This window comes from Tamandua tetradactyla, chromosome 4 (assembly GCF_023851605.1).
Source record: "Tamandua tetradactyla isolate mTamTet1 chromosome 4, mTamTet1.pri, whole genome shotgun sequence".
NCBI classification, from domain to species: Eukaryota; Metazoa; Chordata; class Mammalia; order Pilosa; family Myrmecophagidae; genus Tamandua; species Tamandua tetradactyla.
This window is the reverse complement of record NC_135330.1, coordinates 33,305,628-33,329,088: the sequence shown is the minus strand read 5'-3', so window position 1 is coordinate 33,329,088 and position 23,461 is coordinate 33,305,628. Positions and strand designations below refer to the sequence as shown.

Below are 23,461 nucleotides of genomic sequence, written 5' to 3'. Positions count from 1 at the left end.
TATCACTAGCAAATGCTGCCCAAGTGTTCTTTGCTGAGGACCAAAGTTTCAGCTTATTCTCAAGCAACAAAATTTAACAGCAGTTAACTATTACCTGGACAATTCTGAGCTCTAGGGATTTTTATTTAGCAAACATTTATTAAGTGTAACTAAAAGTGTGGTACTCAAATGGGTACATGGAGAATAGATAGTACAAACTGAAATACACTGCACTCTTCAAATAGCTCAGGTCTAAAAAACAATAAGGACATATCCTGATTCAAAGTGAATAAACTTGTCTGGTTCAAGATAAAAGTAACTTGTCTTTACATATAATCAAGCAGTTGCTCTTCTTCCTACAATAGCAAAAAGTCTGGGCCTAGACTGCCAGAAGAGTAGCAAATGTCCTATGAATGATTTTTTATAAAACTGGATAGAATAAATTTAATGGTAAGTAAGTTACATGTTCTTAATCAAATCTGTATTTCTCAAGATTATAAACATACAGGCAAGATGAAGTGAAATAAATTAAAGACCTTAGTTTCCAGGTGTCTGTCAGGATCTTTGGCTCTTTGGAAAGAACCACCTTTTTCTGACAGGGGGTGGGAGGTGGGGGAGTGAGGACAAACCCAGATGGGAGGCTGGGTGCCAACAGTGAAGATCTCAAACAGAAAATGGGAAGGGTGCCTTCTGTCAACTGTGTTTTGGATGTTTTCCAGGAACCCCTAGAAAATTCCTTATTTTATACATAGTCATGCCTAACTGACACCAGTTGTCCTGCCAGTCCTACCTTTTGGCATTATCGAGAAGGATGAGCATACTAGCGCCTTCATCATCTTGAAAGCTCTCATAGTGATGACGGTCAGCATTGCCAATCAGGTAATCAAACACAGCTGTGTCAATGATGTCCAGGAGGCGTGGGCCAGAGTCATAAGGGGACGTTTTCTTCACAGCATCACAGTAGCTCTCATCATACTCCCACCTGGAGGCAAGCACCATCACCAGGGTTATTTACTGAATGCCAGTCATGTGGCTAGCACTGTTTAAAACCAACAGAATCCTTGCCTGGCAGGTTCACCCTTCACCCCATAGTCCTGTGAGTCTTGGGTAGAACCTCTGGCTCCTATGCAGGGTTTGATACTGGCCAGGGCCAGGGAAGAACCAAAATGGGCCACAGGAGTTATTTACCTGGCCAATTTGCCCTCTCGGTAAGTTCTGCCCCATGGGTGTCGGTGTTTCTGCAGAGGCCACACATCTGGGAGCCAGAGTGTGACAGATCCCTCCATTGTGTCTCCATCCGCACAGGCTGGCTCTGTTTCTCGGCAGTAATAACACTTCCCATAGAAGCAAGTATTGTTTCCTAAAGGACAGAAAGGAGCCAAGAACCCTTAAGGAAAGAAAGACAACTCCAATTCTCCCCAAACAATGCAAAAGATAGCAGCTGAGTAGAGTTACTGTCAAAGCCAAGATCCTGAACTTACTATGGTTAAAACATTGACTTATTTTCTAAACAGGAAATAAAAGCACACAGTGTAGAAAATTCAAAAGATACAAAAGGATATATATGAAAAAGTAAGGTTCCCTCCCTATCTGTGTATCTTCTACCCAGCCTCTCTCTCGAAAGTCAGTAACTGTCATCGATATCTTTCTGAACCGAAATTAAAAGAAAGTAATGCCCTCTTCCCCTTCTCCAAGGCTGAGATTTTGGCCAGAGTGCCCAGGGTACAGAGAGGGCATGTCTGGGACCAAGCTGTGGCCAGGAATTTGGTTATATAAAGGAGGTTTCAGCAAATAAGGAAATAGAATGAGGATAATGGGAGCCAGGCTTCTTACAGATGGAGAAACGAGTTACCCACACAGAAAGAGGGTAGAATAAATCCTGTGGTATTGGATTAGAACTGGAAATACTGATGTGAATTGATGGTTTTAACACATACAATCTGATATAGAAAAAGATACAGATGCATGTGTGTGTATCCATAAACGTGTATGTATATACATACATATATTTCCTAGCTCTATCCATCAAGAGAAGCAAAAAGCAATGATACACCAGCATAAATTAGCACACCTAGCATCCACATATTAATTTCTAAATACCATTTTAATACCATATTAAAAGGAATCAGGGTTGCTTGGAGAAATAGCTGACTCAAGAGCTGTGGCAGAAAAATGATGAGATGAGCCTATCTGTACTGCCAGCTAGTAAGGAAGTGCTAGAGAATGATAGAGGCATTCCAAAATGACACAGGAGCTAGCTTGTATAGGTTCCCACTGATCATACTGGGGACACTTCGAGCATCAAAAAAAAATGATATAGTAACAAACTGCAATTGAGCAAATAAGAGTGTGAGTCCATAGTATTATAAATAAACTGGGGAGGAGCTCTACCCTTCAACAGAATGGCAACCAATACATCTAGAAGGAATGATGGAATTAGAAACTCAATATTTGACAACGACCATAGTAATAAGTGACTCACGCAATAATCATCAATGAACACATAGCAGGTGGGTGAAAGTTTTATAAGAAATAGAACATTTATACAGTTCTAGAATATCTCCCTACAAAGTACTTAGTAATTAGTTAATAAGTACAACATATTTATTAACTTTATATTGGAGAAACTCTGCAGACACCATCTTAATTAAGTGATAAAAAAGTTAACACAACCAGTAATGGGACATAACAGCAAATCAACATTGTATGCCTTTTGATATGATGTACTCAGAAGAGCACAATGCCACTTCTTTGGTATTCCTGACAAATCTTTTTTTTTTTTTTTTTGGCATGGGCAGGCACCAGGAATCGAAACCTGAGTCTCCAGCATGGTGCATGGCAGGCAAGAACTCTGCCTGCTCAACCACAGTGGCCTGCCTCCTGACAAAATTTTTAAATCATGAGGAAACATCAGACAAACTCAACTGAAAGATAATACATTAAGCAACGAACCTGCACTTTTCAAAAATGTCAAGATCATGAATGACAAGGAAAGACTGAGATTGATGGAGGTTAAAAAGACATGGCAGTTCCGGGTCAAGATGGCGGCTTAACAATGTGCGCATTTTAGTTCGTCCTTCAGAACAACTACTAAATAACCAGAAACAGTACAGAACAGCTCCTGGGGCCACATCAGTGACCAGACACACAGCATACCCCAGTTTGGACCAGCTTGGAGCCCCCCAGAACCGTGAGTTCCCAAAGCTGCGGCGGCCGGTGCCGCTCCCTCACAGGCTGCTTCCCAGAGGGGAAAGGAAAGAGACTTCACCAGCAGCAGGAACTGAGCACAATCAAACACCAATTGTGGAATTAATTAACAAATTCTGACTACTGAAAATAGGCCTCTAGCTTAGGTGAACCTGGTCAAGGTGGAGGTTGCTCTTTCTGCCCCGGCACCAAGGGGGCAGGGCTGACGAAAAAGGGAAAACAAAAAAAAAAGGAAACAGAGGGTTTTCTGACTGTGTTTCTACAAAGGCGTGACTTGGATATAGCAGTAGGACTTCTCAGGCTGCAACTGTCCCAGGCATAAGCAGAAGCGAGCTCATTTGGGGGCCTGTCTGGAGCCTGCGCCTTCCCCAGGGGAGGCATGAAGCCCAACTCAGGTGGAATCCCTCCCTCAAGGAATTCAGACCCCAGGGCTTGGTAATTTGAAGCCATTAAAACCAGCCTACAGCCTCTCCTGGTCTCCACCACGCCTCCAGCAGGGAGAGTCTGCCAAAGTTAAAGGTACCGCATCATCTTATGCTGATGGGACTTGCAGGCAGACAAGCACCACATACTGGGCAGGATAAGAAAAACAGAGTCCAGAGGCTTCACAGGAAAGTCTTTCAACCTACTGGGTCTCCCTCAGGGAAAACCAATGCAGGTGACTCTTTCCTCCTGATAGGAGGCCAGTTTGGTCTGGGAAAATCTGGCTGGCATCTATAATACCTACGTAGACCCTCCTAAGGGTGGGGGGAAAAAGGCAACATACAAGCAGGGCAAGAAACAAGAAAACGACGACGGAAAAATTCTGATCTGTTAAACAAAACTTAAGCTAGAGGTCCAGATAAAGCTGAACTGAATGTCAAAGAACAGATAGACAACAAATTCATCCAGCAAGAAAACTCTAGGTAAAAGAAGTGAAAGCAATCTCCAGAATAAACTAATTAAGGTAATTAAATGCCTAGATGCCAGCAAAAAATAACAAATCACACTAGGAAAATTGAAGACATGGCCCAGTCAAAGGAACAAACCAACAATTCAAATGACATACAGGAGCTGAAACAATTAATTCAGAATATACAAACAGATATGGAAAACATCATCAAAAACCAAATCAGTGAATTGAGGGAGGATATAAAGAAGGTAAGGAATGAACAAAAAGAAGAAATAGTCTGGAAAAAAAAATCACAGAACTTAGGGGAATGAAAGGCACAGTAGATGAAAAAAACAATGGAAACCAGGTGGGCCACAGTGGCTCAGCAGGCAAGAATGCTTGCCTGCCATGCCCGAGGACCCAGGTTCGATTCCCGGTGCCTGCCCATGTTAAAAAAAAAAAAAAAAACAATGGAAACCTACAATGGTAGATTTCGAGAGGCAGAGAATAGGATTAGTGTACTGGAGGATGGAACCATCTGAAATCCGACAAGAAACAGAAACTATAGGGAAAAAAATGGAAAAATATGAGCAGGGACTCAGGGAATTGAAAGACAATATGAAGCGCATGAATGTACGTGTTGTGGGTATCCCAGGAAGAGAAGAGAAGGAAAAAGGAGGAGAAAAACTAATGGAGGAAATTATCACTGAAAATTTCCCAACTCTTATGAAAGACCTAAAATTACAGATCCAAGAAGTGCAGCATACCCCAAAGAGAATAGATCCAAATAGACATACTCCAAGACATTTACTAATCAGAATGTCAGAGGTCAAAGAGAAAGAGAGAATCTTGAAAGCAGAAAGAGAAAAGCAATCCATCACATACAAGGGAAGCCCAATAAGACTATATGCGTAGATCTCTCAGAAGAAACCATGGAGGCAAGAAGACAGTGGGATGATATATTTAAATTATTAAAAAAGAAAAACTGCCAACCAAGAATTCTATATCCAGCAAAATTGTCCTTCAAAAATGAGGGAGAAATTAAAACATTTTCAGATAAAAAATAACTGAGAGAATTTGTGACCAAGAGACCAGCTCTGCAAGAAATACTAAAGGGAGCACTAGAGACAGATACGAAGACAGAGAGAGAGGTGTGGAGACGAGTGTAGAAAGGAAGACTATGAGTAAAGATAAAAAGAAGGAAAATTAGATATGACATATAAAATCCAGACGGCAAAATAGTAGAAGAAAGTACTACCCATGCAGTAATAACACTGAATGTTAATGGATTAAACTCCCCAATCAAAAGACATAGTCTGTGCTGAGAGATTCCAAACAGAGTTGAGAGGTTATCCTGGAGGTTATTCTTATGCATTAAGTAGATACCACCTTGTTGTTCAAGATGTAGTGGAGAGGCTGGAGGGAACTGCCTGAAAATGTAGAGCTGTGTTCCAGTAGCCATGTTTCTTGAGGATGATTGAATAATGATAGAGCTTTCACAATGTGACTGTGTGATTGTGAAAACCTTGTGTCTGATGCTGCGTTGATCTACCTTGTCAACAAACTAGCAGAACGTGTGGAATAAAAATAAATAATAGGGGGAACAAATGTTAAAATAAATTTAGTTTGAAATGCTAGTGGTAAATGAAAGCGAGGGGTAAGGGGTATGGTAGGTATAATCTTTTTTTCCTCTGTTATCGTTTTATTTCTTTTTCTGTTGTCTTTTTATTTCTTTTTCTAAATCGATGCAAATGTTCTAAGAAATGATGAATATGCAACTATGTGATGATATTAAGAATTATTGATTGTATATGTAGAATGGATTGTTAATTTTTTTAATTAATAATAAAAAAAAAACAGTCTGTGGAGAGGCTGAGGGAACTGCCTGAAAATGTACAGCTGTGTTCCAGTAGCCATGTTTCTTGACGATGATTGAATAATGATACAGCTGTCACAATGTGACTGTGTGATTGTGAAAACCTTGTGCCTGATGCTCCTTTTATCTACCTTGTCAAAAAAAAGGAGTAGAACATATGGAATAAAAATAAATAATAGGGGGAACATATGTTAAAATAAATTTAGTTTGAAATGCTAGTAATCAATGAAAGTGAGGGGTAAGGGGTATGGTAGGTATAATCTTTTTTTTTTTCTTTCCTGTGTTCGTTTTATTTCTTTTTTCTATTGTCTTTTTGTTTCTCTTTCTGAATTAATGCAAATTTTCTAAGAAACGATGAATATGCAACTAAGTGATGATATTGTGAATTACTGATTATGTATGTTGTTATATTTTGTTTATTTTTTAATTAATAAATAAATTTAAAAAACAGAAACAAACAAAAAAAGAATAAAAGAAGATATTTGCTTATGTTAAAATGCAGACATAAAAAAAAAAAAGACATAGTCTGGCAGAATGGATTAAAAAAAGGACCCATGTATATGCTGTCTCTACTCAAAGGACATGAGGGCAAGGACACAAACGGACATTTGCACACCAATGTTTATAGTAGCATTATTTACAATTACCAAGAGATGGAAGCAGCCAAAATGTCCATCAACAGACGGGTGGCTAAACAAACTGTGGCATATACATAAGATGGAATATTATGCAGCTTATGCAGTAAGACAGAATAAAGTTATGAAGTATTTAACAACATGAATGGACTTTAAGGACATTATGCTGAGTGTGATTAGCCAGAAACAAAAGGACAAATACTGTATGGTCTCACTGATATGAACTGACATTGGTGAACAAACTTGGAATATTTCGTTGGTAACAGAGACCATCAGGAGATAGAAATAGGGTAAGATATCAGGTAATTGGAGCTGAAGGGATGCAGATTGTGCAATAGGACTGAATATAAAAACTCAGAAATGGACAGCACAATATTACCTAACTGTAATACAATTTGTTAAAACACTGAATGAAGCTGCATGTGAGAATGATAGAGGGAGGAGAGCTGGGGCATAAATGAAATCACAAAGAAAGACAGACGATAAAGATTGAGATGGTATAATCTAGGAATGCCTAGAGTGTATAATGATAGTGACTAAATGTACAAATTTTAAAAATGTTTTTGCACGAGGAAGAACAAAAGAATATCATTACTGTAGTGTGCTGAAAATAGATGGTAATTAATATTTTAAAATTTCAACTTACGTGTGAGACTAAAGCAAAAAATGTTTTTTTGTTACAAATTTATATTTTGACTAGTGCATCTCCTAATATAACTTATGTAGATAGTTGGTTGGACACCTTAAGTACATGGAACTTTGGGTAGGACATGAGATTTTGTTGGTTTGTCCAGGTGATACCCTGATGAATCCCAGAGTGATTTGATCAGTGAATGGAAAAGTATTTGCAAAGTCCCCTTTGGGGAATGGTGAGAACGGGGGAAAATTCAAGTTCCCCAAGTTGAATTCTTGATATTCTCACAAGCAGTGTGAACAACCAAAGCTATAGGCTGAGCCCCCAGTCTTGGGGTTTGTTCATATGAAACTTAACCCCACAGGGGATAGGTCAAGCCTACTTAAAATTAGGCCTAAGAGTCACCCCCAAGAGAACCTCTTTCGTTGCTCAGATGTGGCCTCTCTCTCTAGCCAACACAGCAAGCAAACTCACCACCCTCCCCCTGTCTACATGGGACATGACTCCCAGGGGTGTGGATCTTCCTGGTAACGTGGGACAGAAATTCCAGAATGAGCTGAGATTCTGCATCAAGGAACTGAGAAAAACTCTAGAATGAGCTGAGACTCAGCATCAAGGGATTGCGAAAACCTTCTCCACCAAAAGGGGGAAGAGTGAAATGAGACAAAGTGTCAATGGCTGAAAGATTCCAAACAGAGTCAAGAGGTTATCCTGGAGGTTATTCTTACGCATTAAGTAGATATCACCTTGTTATCCAAGATGTAGTGGAGAGGCTGGAGGGAACTGCCTGAAAATGTACAGCTGTGTTCCAGTAGCCATGTTTCTTGATGATCATTATACGATGATATAGCTTTCACAATGTGACCGTGTGATTGTGAAAACCTTGTGTCTGATGTGTCGTTTATCTACCTTGCCGACAGACGAGTAGAACACATGGAATAAAAATAAATAATAGGGGGAACAAATGTTAAAATAAATTTAGTTTGAAATACTAGTGACCAATGAAAAGGAGGGGTAAGGGGTATGGCATGTAAAATTTTTTTTTTCTGTTTTTATTTTATTTTTCTGTTGTCTTTTTATTTCTTTTTCTGAATTGATGCAAATGTTCTGGGAAATGATCCTGATGATGAATATACAAGTATGTGATGATATTGTGAATTGTTGAGTGTATGTGTTGGGAATGTTTGTGTTTCTTTCTTGTAATTTTTTTTTTAATTAATAAAAAACTAAAAAAAAGACATGACAAAAGAAGTGTAACAAATAACGTATCAGTGGCTAAGAGGGTTCAAATAGAGTTGAGAGGCTACTCTGGAGGTCACTCTTATGCAAGCTTTAGTTAGACTTGCTAAATATCATAACTTGCCAAAACCCAACCACCATTCTAGCCAATCCTAAAGAATACTTAGGGCAATATATAAGATTCTACAAAGGTTCCATGCACTAGAGTAACTTTCCAGAAACCTACAACCTCCAGATGGGTCCCTGGACCAGGTAAGTCCTGAAATGCAGAGGGGAGAGCCTCTCTAGAACATCAAATAGTTTCATCTCACTAACCCATATTATCAATAGACCCATCCAACATGAAAAAGTTAGAATGGGCATAGCCCAAATACCCCTAAAGACGTAATGGTGGCGTATACAGAGAAGATAGGGTTTAACAAATGAACATGAACAAATGAATCATTATATTGCTATTTGTTATACTGAATCATTATATTGCTATTCCGGTATCTTAGAGTAGCTAGGTAAGTAAAAATCTAAAATTGTGGAATTGTAACCCATACCAAACTCTGAACTCTGTTCTACAACTAATTGTTGCAATGTGCTTTGAAATTTACTGTTTTTTTTGTATATATGTTATTTTTCACACACACCTCCAAAAAGTTCATTGTGATGATAAATGTATAGCTATATGATGATATCATGAACCCCTGATTGTACACTTTGGATGATTACATGATATGTGAATATATATCAATTAAAAAATGATTAAAAAAAAGACATGACAATTGAATGCAACATGATTCTAGACTGAATCTTGGATTTATACAGGGCATTACAGAAACAAGTGGCAAAATCTGCACAGGGTCTGCGGATTAGATGGTGATACTGGATCAGTATTTATTTCTTGATTTTCATGGTTGAATGTGATTATGTAGCAGAGTGTCCTGGTAGTTGAGAAACAGTCACTGAAGTTTTAAGGACTCATGAGGCATTCACATTTGCGACCTATTATCAAATAGCTGAGAAGTTTTAACAACTGGGGAATCTGACAGAAGGGTATATGAAAGCTTCATGGACTATTTCTGCAATTTTTATGTAAATTTAAAATTTTTTCAAAATAACTTCAAAACTGGTGTGCCAATCAGCCCAATCTCTACTCTCCTTGGGTGAACTATCAATTGTGACAATCAAATCTATACCTTCAGCTCAGACTTCTCTCCTAAGCTATGGACTTTAGCTCCTAAATGACTACTCAACATTTACTCCTAGATGTTCCTGTCATGGAACCAAAATATCTGACATTAAATTCATTCTTCCTCTGCTCCTCCTCCCTCAGTATGATCATTGCCATAAGTTCTCAAGATTGCTGACAGCGTCATCATCCACTTAGTCATCCAATCCAGAAACTCGGGCGTCACTGTTAATTTTCTGGTCTCTCTCTCTTTCCTTCCCAGCCCCAATGTTCATAGCAAATCCTTTCCATTCTAATTCCTGAATATCTCTTAAATCTGTCTATCCCCTCTCCCCACCTGAGTTCTGACTCTTACTGCATATGAATTTACTATAAACAGCCTCTAAGTGCTCCCTTTTGTCTCCTGATTTTCCTCTTCCCAATTCAGCCTCCAACTGCTGCCACAATTATTTTTCTAAAATTCAAATTTGAATTTTTCATGTTCAAACTCATATAACAGCCTGCAGTGCCTAAGGAGAAAGTCTTGATACTTAATCACAGCGTACAAGGTCCAACTTCAATGATATTGACTTGACCACATGGCCTTTCTCAATCACAGCCCCACACACAGCCTTTACTTCAGCTAAGCTATAGTCTGCTGAGCTAGCTACTCTCTCCTCTCACTTCTCATCACCCTTGTCCGTGCTCTGTCCTCCACCTTTTATTTCAGAAGGGCTGTGGATAAGATGAGAACAAAATTATCTCTTTATTTTGACTAACCTCTATTTGAAGTGTAGCATTCTCTTCAATTATGAAGGGAGAGAGCAAACTATGGCAGTATTAGCATGATCTGTGACTCTGTCACCAAAATAAATCACAGATTTTTTTATATCACATTAGTGGTATTGCAGGTATCTCAAGATATCATTTACACTCATAACTAGTTTGAAATTATGGTAGACATTAAATCACCACTAGATTTTATTATATAATGTGTTAACTAGGAAGCACATGTTACTAGACCACATATTTGCTTTTTGAATTTTTTGATAAAAAAATTATACTTCAATATTATCGATTTTCTTTATAAGTCTATGCAGCTCATATATTTAAAAACACTATTCTGAGAAGAGATTCATAAGCATTTCCAGACTGCCAAATTGATCCAGGGCCCCAAAAAAGTTCAGTCCAAACCTAGAATGTTCTTTCCCACTGTATCTACCTGGGGGACTGCTATTCTCCCTTTAAGACTTGGCTAAAATATTGTCTTCATCAATCCACCCATGTCCTAACTTTCATCCATTCCACATTCCCTTGGGGACTTTGTATATTGTCTGCCTCCCCCATTTCACAAAGTTCCTTGAAGGCGGGAAGGTGCCATTCATTTTTGTATACTAAGCACCTACTTCAGAGTCTGTCACACAGAAGTGAAATAAAATATCACTGAATAAATGAATAGATATTAAAGAATATAAGCAGATGAAAGACTTTAGAATCTTAAAATCTGGATTTGGATCCTGGCTAACAACTAGTAGCTCTGTGACTTTGGGAAAGTCATTTAACCCCTCTAAGCCTCTTCTCACGTATGACATGTAGACTATTTCCTCTACTTACTGTACTCTATTGTCAAGAGAATCAAATAAGGCAATTGTGTGAAAGTACTTCATAAAGCTGCAAGGGTTAAACAGAATTTAGTCATTATTATACCAAGTTATCTATTAATAATTAAAAAAACAATTGTACTAACATCAGCGCTTTATTAAAAACTCTCACCTCCAGCCAAATCCCTGTGGGATACCCAAAAGCTCACTGTTCTCCAAATGCCACCAATCCTGTGTACTTCCAGGTCTTAATGACCCAGTTCTGTTACTATGTCCTATTTCTGCCCAATACCCTTCCCTCTTGGTGTGCCTAGAAAATTCCCACTAATTCTTCAATATTCAGTTCAAGTGTTAAAAACCTCTTCTACGAAGCTTTTTCTGGTCTTTCCCTTCTCCACACTTCTTACAATAATCGAGAGTTACTTTCTGTGAGTTTCTGGAGACAGAGACTCTGGCTTCTTCTTAACCTCCTCTGTCTATCCCAGAACCAACAAGAATTCGAGTCATGTTTGCTGAGCATAAAACTGAAGAATCAAAGGTTCGATTAGAAAATAAACATGTGAAACAAATCAGTGACAGTGTATGCTTTTGCTATTTTTAAGAAAATCAGAGCCCCAGCCTTGTAACTACTTAATTTCTGAAGAACAAATCTGTCACAAGTCTTTCAAATATTCAGTTTCACTTCATTTTAAACATAAATCTACTCACACTAGCAAAGTAAGGTGAAGTTCATCTTGCCATGTCTGTTTCAACAGTCATATCATAATGCGGAGCACTGTGTCATTGAAAATGTCACCAGGCAGAGGCTGAGGCAAGAGACCATTGGCACCTCTGAATTCTTCCCATTCTCATCATGCCCACAAGGAGAACAGAAGTGAGAATTTTAGCTCAGATCCCTAACCTCAGAATGAAAACACAGAGACTCTAGCCAATTCCATGCACACTGACTTGCAGGCTAACCCATGCAGAGTAGTAGGAGGCAGCAGAATTTTCAGGTTCAAAGGCAATCCTATAGGAGAATTTCCTCTACAGAGTCCCCTTAAGGTTTCCTCAATTCTAAGAAGATAGGAGACAATTTCCAAGAAAGTACACGTATATGAAAAAACAAACAAACCCAAGCCACTGATACATAGTCAGTATCAGATTCAGGCCAAAATCAGTTTGAGGTTTAACTGTAAGACCAAGCAGAAAGTTATTACACCTGCTTTCGCTATTGGTAAATGACTTCACTCCCTAGTTCACAAACAAAACAGAGGACACATCAAAGAAAAATTTCAGTTTTCTACCCTAAGTTAGATCCATTTTCCATAGTAACCAGGGAACAGGTTGCCTGATTTGCTTTTTGTATTCCCTTGAGCTCTTCAATTCCCAGAAGTCAAACTTGCTCAACGATGTCCCACTGAACTTAGTGACTACTCCCCTATTTACAAGTCCCCTATAATCTTCTTACCTACAGTTAGGAAGGTGCTCAACAGCTGCTCCGTGGCAACAGGCTTGATCTCTGTCCGCAGATTAACAAATCTGCCAACCACCAAGGGGGCTCGGCGGAAACCCAGAATCCTGGTTTGGAAGGTTGAAGAAGAGAAAAATCTTTGGGAATATATTTTAAATATCAGCCTTAAAACACGACAATCCAAGACCCAACCAACAATATTCCTGAAAACCCTAAAAAAAACCCCAGGGCTCTAAGACTCTATATGAAGTTTTACTTAAGTTTATTTTTCAGAATCTTAAAACCTCCAGACTGTCCCTATGCCAGATAAGCTCTGAAACTTAGAGGTACCAGTGTTTCCCAGAAAATCAACCAGTTACATTTTCCTATCCCATAATGTAGATACCTCCTTTCAACATCAGGAAGTTAGAATGGCCATTGCCATCCTGAAGATTGAGAGAATAAGAGAGAGGAATTATAACCGAGAAGTTTGGAATTAACAAGGGATTATAACTACTGAATTATTATACAGATGTTTCTTTTTAGTTTCTAGTATATTAGAATAGCCAGAAGGAAATACCTGAAATTGTGGAACAGTAACCAAACTATACTTTGAAATTTGCTGTGTAACTACTTGGTAAACTGAACTTTGAAATGTATTACTTTTCTGCATATATTGTTGTATTTTGAAATAAAAAATGTTAAAAACAAAAGAACATGGTAATCATGTTCAGTATGTAAAACTATTACGAGTAGGTAGAGCAATTTCCTTAATTTTCAGAAGTACATATGTTTGGGATGTACATTAATTTTTTTATATACTTCAGCAAAAGGCTCACAAATCTGACAAAATGTGAACAATTGTTAAATATGTAATATATGCATTCATTATACTAGTCTCTACTTTTTTGTTAGAAATTTTTCCTAATAAAAACTAAAAGTAAATTTATCAAAGCATTAGAAAAAAACTGGGACTAAACCCATACACACAGGTTTAAAGCTCTGGATGAAACAGGACACTAACAAAAAACTACACAGACTGATCTGAAATGACAAATCCATTGGACAGCTTAAATACAGATACATTTGAAGACAGATCTCTTTAATGGCCTAAAAGCACTACCTTATGTCTGAACACAAATATTTTTTTAAAAAAGAATACATACTCACTGAAGAAAAGTTGGAGGGACAGAATTTGGAACACACAGAAAAATCATAAAAAAGGAAATAAAAATCATACATAATTCTACAGTTGAAATAACTGCTAACATTCTGGCATATAAGCATTTTTCCTCAACATGTACATATGAACAAATACAATTATGTATATATATAAACTGAGATTATACCCTATGTAGTTAAAATTTTTTTTTTATTAGAGAAGTTGTGGGTTTACAGAACAATCATGTATAAAATACAGGGTTCCCATATACCACCTAATTATTAACACCTTGCATTGGTATGGTACATTTGTTACAATTGATGAAAGCATATTTTCATAACTGCACTATTGACTATAATCTATGGTCTAATTTAGGGTTCATTGTCTGTGTCATGCAGTTCTATGGATCTTTTTACAAAAATTTTTATTCTAGCACTATATATGCAACTTAACATTTTACCTTTTTTCCAACGATTTTTTTATTGAGATGTAATCATCTAGAGTATACAATCAATGTTTCATAGTATCATCATAAAGCTGGGCATTCATCATTACAATAGATTTTTGAACATTTTCATTACTCCAAAAGTCATAAAAATAAGAATAAAAGTAAAAAACAATACCCAAAACATCCCATAACCCCAATACCCCCTTACTGCTTATTTTTTTGTCTTTTTTTTCTTACTCATCTGTTCATACAGTGGATAAAGGGAGTGTCAGTCACAAGGTCTTCACACTCACATGTTCATACCTTAAAAGCTCTATAGTTATTTAATCATCTTCAAGAATCAAGACTACTGGGTTATAGTTCAACAGTTTCAGGTATTTTCTCTAGCTACCCCAATAGACCAAAAACAGAAAAGGACTCAATCCTTTTTAACCTCATTCATACATGTATGCGTGTGTATGTGTGTGTGTGTGTATCAGTGCTCTTAATTACATTTACAATGTTGTACTACCATCACCGCCATTCATAACCAAGACATTTTCACTGTTTCAAACAGGAACCCTATACATTTTAAGTCTTAACTTGCTATTCCGTTCTCCCTCTCCAGCTGATAACTAGATTCTAGATTCTGACTCCATGAATTTGCTTATTCTAATTATTTCATATCACTGAGATTATACAATATTTGCCCTTTTGTGTCTGGCTTATTTCACTCAACATGATGACTTCAAGGTTCATTCATTTTGTCACATCTATCAGAACTTTATTCCTTTTAACAGCTAAATAATATTCCTTTGTAGGTATATACCACATATGTTTATCCATTCATTGGATGATAGACACTTTTAATACCCCTTTAAAAGCCATTCTGTTTCTGGTATATTGCATTCCAGCAGCATTAACAAACTAATACAGGTTGTTTACAACTTTTGGCAAGTATGAACAATGTTGCTATGAACATAGGTGTGCAAACAGCTGTTCAAGTCCCTGCTTTCAATTCTTTTGGATATATACCTAGAAGTGGGACTGCCTGATTATACAGCAAAATTCTTACTTAACTTTGGAGGACTGCCAAACTGTCTTCTAAAGCAAAGCTACACCATTTTACACACCTATTTTTTCATACCCTCCCCTACTCTGGTAATTTTCCATTTTTTTGTAATAGTAGCCATTCTAGTAGGTGTGAAATGCTGTACGCAGTTTTGTATTCTGTTTTTCATTCATTATTATATTATGAGCCTTTTCCCATGTCATTGGAAATTCTTTAGAAATGGCTATCTAATAAATAATCCATTGTTCATGGCTGTTGACTCTGTCCCAAATCTTGGAAATGCCCCCAAAGCAAGGAAAACAACAATTTTGTCAGAATAGCATAAAAATCAAGAGATTAATTCTAAATTCGGAGATACCAGGCTGTTTGAATATACTGTGGTCTTTCCCAGAAACTTCAGGTGTTTATTTTGACACCTGAGACTCAGAGTTAGAGTTTTGAAGCTAAGAAAGTCAGCGGTAGCAGTATCCTATGCAGGAACTGTTTAAAAAGTTGAAAAAGAGATCAGACGTCAAGTAGAGATATGAATGAAGATGATCTGGATAGGACTAAGATATATCAGAAGACTGGATAAAGGATATCACCCACATTTTAAAATATCAACTTCTGTGTGACACTAAAGGGAGAGATGTTTATTTGGTTCAAAATTTATACTTCAGGTAGTACATTTTCTAATTTAACTTGTATGGTCAGCTTAGTTGAACATCATTAAGTACATGGGATCTTGAATAGGGTGTGAGATTTTGTTGGTTTGTCCAGGTTAGTGTGAAATCCTGATATATCCCAGAGTGATTTGGGCAGCAAATAAAGAAGTATTTGCAAAGTCCCTTTGGAGGAATGGGGCGAAAGGAGGAAATATTCAACTTCCCCATTTGGAGAATTTCTGATATTCTTGCAAGCAGTGGGGACAACCAAATCAATAGGCTGAGCCCTCAATCTTGGAGTCTGTCCCTATGAAACTTATTCCTGCAAAGGATAGGCTAAGCCTACTTAAAATTAGGCCTAAGAATCACCCCCAGAGAAGGTCTTTTGTTGCTCAGATGAGGCCACTCTCTATAAGCCAACTCAGCAGTGAACTAACTGCCCTCCCTCCTATGTGGGACATGACTCCCAGGAGTGTATATCTCCCTGGCAGCATGGGACAGAAAGTCCAGGATAAGCCGGGACATGGCATCAAAAGATTGGGAAAGCCTTCATGACAAAAGGGGGAAGAGAGAAATGAGACAAAATAAAGTTTCAGTGGCTGAGAGATTTCAAACAGAGTCACGAGGCTATCTTGGAGGTTATTCTTATGCATTCTATAGATATCCCTTTTTAGCTTATGGTGTACTAGAGTGGCTAGAGGGAAGTACTTGAAACAGTTGAACTGTATTCCAGTAGCCTAGATTCTTGAAGGCAATTATATAAAGATATAACGGTTACAATGTGACTGTGTGTGTGATTGTGAAAACCTTGTGTCTGATGCTCCTTATATCCAGGGTATGGACAGATGAGTTAAAAACATGGATAAAAAATAAACAGGGGGTACAAAAAATAAAATAAATTGGGTAGATGGAAACACTAGTTGTCAATGAAAGGGATGGGTGAGGTATATGGTATGTATGAGTTTTTCTTTTTTCTTTTTCTTTCTTTTTCTGGAGTGATGCAAATGTTGTAAAAAATGATCATGGTGATGAATACACAACTATGTGATGATATTGTGAGCCACTCATTGTTCACCATGTATAGAATGCATGTGTGTGAAGATTTCTCAATTTAAAAAAAAATCAAAAGAACTCCCTGATGCAACAGAAAGTAGTTAAATCTTAATGTGATGGAGACGCAGCAACCTAGAGCAGAAGAATGTCAGGAAGGCAAAGAAGGTTTCCCTGTCCAGAGACCACTGCCAGGCCAAATAAGAGCCAGCTTAGCACAAAGGGGCAATATCACAGTACAGTGTGCCTGGCTGTAGCGGCAGCTAACAGGGGCAGGGTGACTAGCCCGAGAACATCTTTCAGATTTTATGGTGGAGAAGGGCTTTAAAAAATAAGATCTTGAAAGCAGAAGTCTTAAAATGAAACATTATATCTAACATCAAAAGTAATAATTATTATACAAAGAATACCTCACTCTAAGATAACAAATAGGCATCATATGAAAAGATAAGGAATACTAAACTTTGCCAGTTATTAGGAAAATACAAAGCAAAATAACAATGAGATACCACTTTATATATATCAGATATATAAAATATTAGTATGTTGAAAAACATGAACTATTGGTATGGATATGGGGAACAACAATCTTCCTATACTGCTGGTGTTCAGGGAAACAGGAAGGGGGTGGGGGTTAAGGAAAAAAGTGAAGTAAGCAAGGTCCTGAAAAGACTGACTGTAAGGTACCATTAAATGAGAGGTAGAATTTACCCAACCCTTCACCTCTAGATCTTAAAAGAGATGGCAAAACATTTATGACACTATAAACAAACATTTAACTTTTTCCACGTCATTAAATGTTTTGGTTGCTACCAGTTTTTCACTATGAAAATGCTACAGCGAAGATCCCTGCATATAAATTTTTGAATTTTTAATGATTTCTCTAGGGTACTCCCTAGAAACATCTTGTAATTTTCCTACATATTTGCACAGAGAGGTAGTTACCAAAGGATAGGAACATTAAGGTTTTTGATACATAATGCCAGAGTCCTTAAAAGAAAAACTGAACCAATTAACAATGCCACAAGGAGCATATATATGTATCCCTGCAATGTAGTCTCAATGTATCCCTTACATTAATACGTTATCTTGTTTTAATCTTGACTATTTTCAGGAGGCAAAAACAGTATCTCATTGCTTCAACTGGATTTTTTATTACTGCTGAGGATAAACTTTCTCCCCATATTTATTAGGGAATAAATAATCCTTATTTAGGGAAGTGCCTATATCTTTTGCCTATTTGTTTTATAAACTAGTATAGATTTGTATAAACATTTACACAAATAAGATTTGTATAAGGTCATTAATATCTATTAATATCTAGGCTACATTAGATTCACATATTTTCTCCTAGTTTATTGTGTGCTTTCAAAATTTTGTTTGATGTTTCTTGACAGATAAGTTAATTTTTTTATCATCAATAGTACTGAACTTTTCCATGGCAATTTTTTATTATTGCTTTTATGTTGAGAAAAATCCTTCCCAATCCAGAGAAAAGATAAAAACCTTATTTTCTTTTGGTTTCCTTATAGAGTCACTTATTTAATATTGTGAATTTCTTTTAAATACACCCTGATGAAAGAGCTGGTCAGAAGAATAGCCAGAATACCAGATAGTTTTCCTGCAAGATTCTTGACTAGGAACTTACTGAAAAAAAAATGTACTTTTCCGAGAAAAGTAATTAATTTAGGATTCATGTCTATTTTTCTTTCGGAATTATTCTGGTTGTTGAAGCTGTACATATTTTGTAAGAACAATAAAGATCATTATATATATCATGCTATATATGTTTCCAAAATATGGGGATAAGTCACTATAACTTAAAATGAAAACAAAAGAAACAAACAAAAAAACAGGATTTGAGGACGACTTTTACGACAAATTCAAAGAAGGGATTTGAGTTCAAATGTTGATTTTCATCCTGCCATTTTATTTACCAAGAACATTTTTACTTATAACTGACAGAGGGCTTGCCAGGAATGAAATGATCTAAAAATATAACAAAACTTTGGTATTCCTGGTGCCACCCAAATGATGATGGGGTCATAAAAATGTAATGGAACTAGTCAATCAACTATCTAAAAGAAGCAATGGGTCAGAGTTATTAGCATTGTCCCTTTTAGAAGTCCACGAGACTTCTCAAGAGAGATTTTTTAAAGGAAACCAAGTGAACAAAACCCACTATGGTGACAGATACCTGTCCAAATGAAAGGCTGCTATCTCCGCGTTGTGTCTGTCATAACCGGCATATGGTTCCCCTTCCACCACGTAGTCTCGGCTATACCTGCAGAGTGAACAGGAAGCACAGATGCGGACATGAATTACATCAGAACCAGACGTGACAGCGCTAGAGGCAGAATATAAACTTCAGTAAGCCTGGGATTCTGCTCTATAGACACCATCTCTGTCAATCTTGAGAACAATTCTAGATTACCATAAACCACTGGATGAAGACAAGGGAGAGAAACAAACAAGAATTCTATACCTGGTCAGCCATCATCCCATGAACATCATGGAAGATGTTATTTTTACCCCTTTAAAGAGCTTTTAATGTTGCTGATACTGGTTTAAGTACAACCACAGTTTATTTTCTGGAAGGCAAGGACCATCTCTGTATCTCCAAGACAATGCTGAGCCTATACTAGGTGCCTAATAAATGTTTATTAAAATGTCTATTAGACAGAACTGAAGAAATGAAGGAAAATATCTAATGAAAACTTTAGCTTACCAGAATGGCTTAAAAAAGTTGTCTAAATAGCCATGTCTTTCCTCATTTTTTACGTTTATGAGGATGTAGTAGAAGGGTATTGGAGTAGGAGTGAGAGCTGGGTGTAGCTCTGTCATATCTGACTGTAGCCTTAAACAAAACCCTTCTCTTTTCTGGGTCTCAGATTCCTTATCTACAACAATAGGGACTGAACCAGGGGGTTATTTCTAATCATGAAAAAGATATTTTAAATGTATTAATTGGGAAAATAATAATACTTAATTCACCTATGACATTTACAGCTCACTTGCCTTACATTTCATGAATGAAAAAGAGACCCATCAGGCTTTACGAGGGAACTGTGGAATAGCAATGACTTGAGACTGAAGTGAAGAAGACTGGTCCACTAAGAATACCCAGCTCTCACTGCTGAAACAACTATGAGGCAGGGACCTTCAACTCAAATGCCCTTAGAATATAAAATGAAACCACTGTAATGTCCACAGAACATCTTCAGGACAAAGTGATGAAACATTTATGTTAGAAGACAACCTATCACCATCATCCAGTTGGACACTAATTTCTTCTCAGCATGGTCAACACACTCAAATTAATTTTTTTGCTTCTAGTATCAAAGGATTACTTAGGCATTATACTGGCTAGCCCCAAATTAAAAATCTCAATTTTTACATGACTGCAGCAAAAGCTAACACTGTTCAAGCACATCTCTCTCTCTACTACAGCAATGGGCCATGCATAAAGCTAGGGGACAGTCCTTGAATACTTTATCAGGATTCCAGTGGAGCCACAGGAGGATGTGTGGTGACAAGTAGTGCTTTCTTTTCACTGTAACATCAGAGAGTTTTCCAAGGCATCCAAAAGCTGCTTGGGGTGAAATGTAAAACCCTGGAGGAATTCAGGGTAACTCCAGGAGCAGGACTGGGAGTGGGATGGAGAGGAAGGGAGGGAAGGAAAAGAAAAAGATGCAAGAATCAAAAACAAAAGAACAACTTCCGGAGAAGATGGCGGCTTAGTAAGACGCGGGGGTCTTAGTTCCTCCTCCAGAACAGCTACTAGGGAAGTAGAAACGATACAGAACAGCTTCCAGAGCCACGACAGACACCAGGAGGACAGTGTGCCCCATTCTGGGACGGCTGACTGGCTGGGAGAACCCGCTCCAGTGAGATCGCCGAGGGGAGCGGGCTTCCCCAGGCCAGGGCGGCGGGCGGCCGGGGTTCCTCCCTCCCTCCTTCCCGGGCCGGCTGGGAGAGTTGGACAGGTGGTCCCCTCAAGCCGCCGCGGCTGGCGCCCCCCACCCCCACGCACGGCCCTCTGGACCAGCTGGGAGAATTGGATCGGAGATCCCCAAGCCGCGGAGAACGGCGACCGGGGTCCCTTCCAAACACGTGGCTTCCCGGTCCGGCTGGGAACGGTGGATAGGCACTCCCCCGAGCCGCGGCGGCTGGCGCCCCCCCCGCCACGCTTGGCGCCCCGGGCCGGCTGGGAAATTTGGACAGGGCTCCCCCAAGCCACGGAGGCCGGCGCCCCCCACCACGCTTGGTGCCCTGGGCCGGCTGGGAAAGTTGGACAGGCACTCCCCCAGGCCGCGGAGGCCGGCAATCCTCCCCACGCGCGGATCCACGGGCCGGCTGGGAGATTCGGATTGGCACTCCCCCAAGCCGCTTCGGCTGGCGACCACCCCCTACAGCCAGAGTTTTCCAAAGTTAAAGGAGCCACAGCATCTTTTACTGATGGGACCGGCAGACAGATGAGCGCCACGAGCGCCACCTACTGGGCAGGATAAGAAAAACAGAGCCCAGAGATTTCACAGAAAAATCTTTCAACCTCCTGGGTCTCACACCCAGGGAACTTTGATTAAATGCACAGACGCCAGCAGAAGATAACAGATCACGCTCAGAAAATTGAAGATATGGCCCAGTCAAAGGAACAAACCAATAGTTCAAATGAGATACAGGAGCTGAGACAACTAATGCTGAATATACGAACAGAAATGGAAAACCTCTTCAAAAACCAAATCGATAAATTGAGGGAGGACATGAAGAAGACATGGGCTGAACGAAAAGAAGAAATAGAAAAACTGAAAAAACAAATCACAGAACTTATGGGAGTGAAGGACAAAGTAGAAAAGCTGGAAAAAACAATGGATACCTACAACGGTACATTTAAAGAGACAGAAGCTAGGATTAGTGAATTGGAGGATGGAACATCTGAATTCCAAAAAGAAACAGAAACTATAGGGAAAAGAATGGAAAAATTTGAACAGGGGATCAGGGAACTGAATGACAATATGAAGCGCACAAATATACGTGTTGTGGGTGTCCCAGAAGGAGAAGAGAAGGGAAAGGAGGAGAAAAATTAATGGAAGAAATTATCATTGAAAATTTCCCAACTCTTATGAAAGACCTAAAATTACAGATCCAAGAAGTGCAGCGCACCCCAAAGAGAATAGACCCAAATAGGCGTTCTCCAAGACACTTACTAGTTAGAATGTCAGAGGTCAAAGAGAAAGAGAGGATCTTGAAAGCAGCAAGAGAAAAACAATCCATCACATACAAGGGAAACCCAATAAGACTATGTGTAGATTTCTCAGCAGAAACCATGGAAGCTAGAAGACAGTGGGATGATATATTTAAATTACTAAAAGAGAAAAACTGCCAACCAAGACTTCTATATCCAGCAAAATTGTCCTTCAAAAATGAAGGAGAAATTAAAACATTTATAGACAAAAAGTTACTGAGAGAATTTGTAACCAAGAGACCAGCTCTGCAAGAAATACTAAAGGGAGCACTAGAGTCAGATACAAAAAGACAGAAGAGAGAGGTATGGAGAAGAGTGTAGAAAGAAGGAAAATCAGATATGATATATATAATACAAAAGGCAAAATGGTAGAGGAAAATATTATCCAAACAGTAATAACACTAAATGTTAATGGACTGAATTCCCCAATCAAAAGACATAGACTGGCAGAATGGATTAAAAAACAGGATACTTCTATATGCTGTCTACAGGAAACACATCTTAGACCCAAAGATAAACATAGGTTGTAAGTGAAAGGTTGGGAAAAGATATTTCATGCAAATAACAACCAGAAAAGAGCAGGAGTAGCTATACTAATATCCAACAAATTAGACTTCAAATGTAAAACAGTTAAAAGAGACAAAGAAGGACACTATCTACTAATAAAAGGAACAATTAAACAAGAAGACATAACAATCATAAATATTTATGCACCGAACCAGAATGCCCCAAAATACGTGAGGAATACACTGCAATCACTGAAAAGGGAAATAGACACATATACCATAATAGTTGGAGACTTCAATTCACCACTCTCATCAATGGACAGAACATCTAGACAGAGGATCAATAAAGAAATAGAGAATATTACAATAAATGAGCTAGACTTAACAGACATTCATAGGACATTACATCCTACAACAGCAGGATACACCTTTTTCTCAAGTGCTCATGAATCATTCTCAAAGATAGACCATATGCTGGATCACAAAGCAAGTCTTAACAAATTCAAAAAGATTGAAATCATACACAACACTTTCTCAGATCATAAAGGAATGAAGTTGGAAATCAATAATAGGCGGAGTGCCAGAAAATTCACAAATACGTGGAGGCTCAACAACACACTCTTAAACAACGAGTGGGTCAAAGAAGAAATTGCAAGAGAAATTAGTAAATACCTCGAGGCAAATGAAAACGAAAACACAACATATCAAAACCTATGGGACGCAGC

General features: G+C 38.3%; 1 protein-coding gene across 2 annotated transcripts in view; it reads right to left on the bottom strand.

Moving 5' to 3' along the window:
- Positions 1–23,461, bottom strand: part of FAM20B (FAM20B glycosaminoglycan xylosylkinase) — a 51,421-nt gene that overhangs the window by 8,220 nt on the left and 19,740 nt on the right. For both annotated transcript variants that reach the window (XM_077157115.1, XM_077157116.1), the window contains exons 3-6: positions 19,183–19,269; positions 12,649–12,758; positions 1,168–1,339; positions 770–961 (exon numbers count right to left, since the gene is read on the bottom strand). In XM_077157115.1, coding sequence (XP_077013230.1) covers positions 770–961; positions 1,168–1,339; positions 12,649–12,758; positions 19,183–19,269 — 561 coding nt within the window. The remainder of the gene's footprint in view (positions 1–769; positions 962–1,167; positions 1,340–12,648; positions 12,759–19,182; positions 19,270–23,461) is intronic.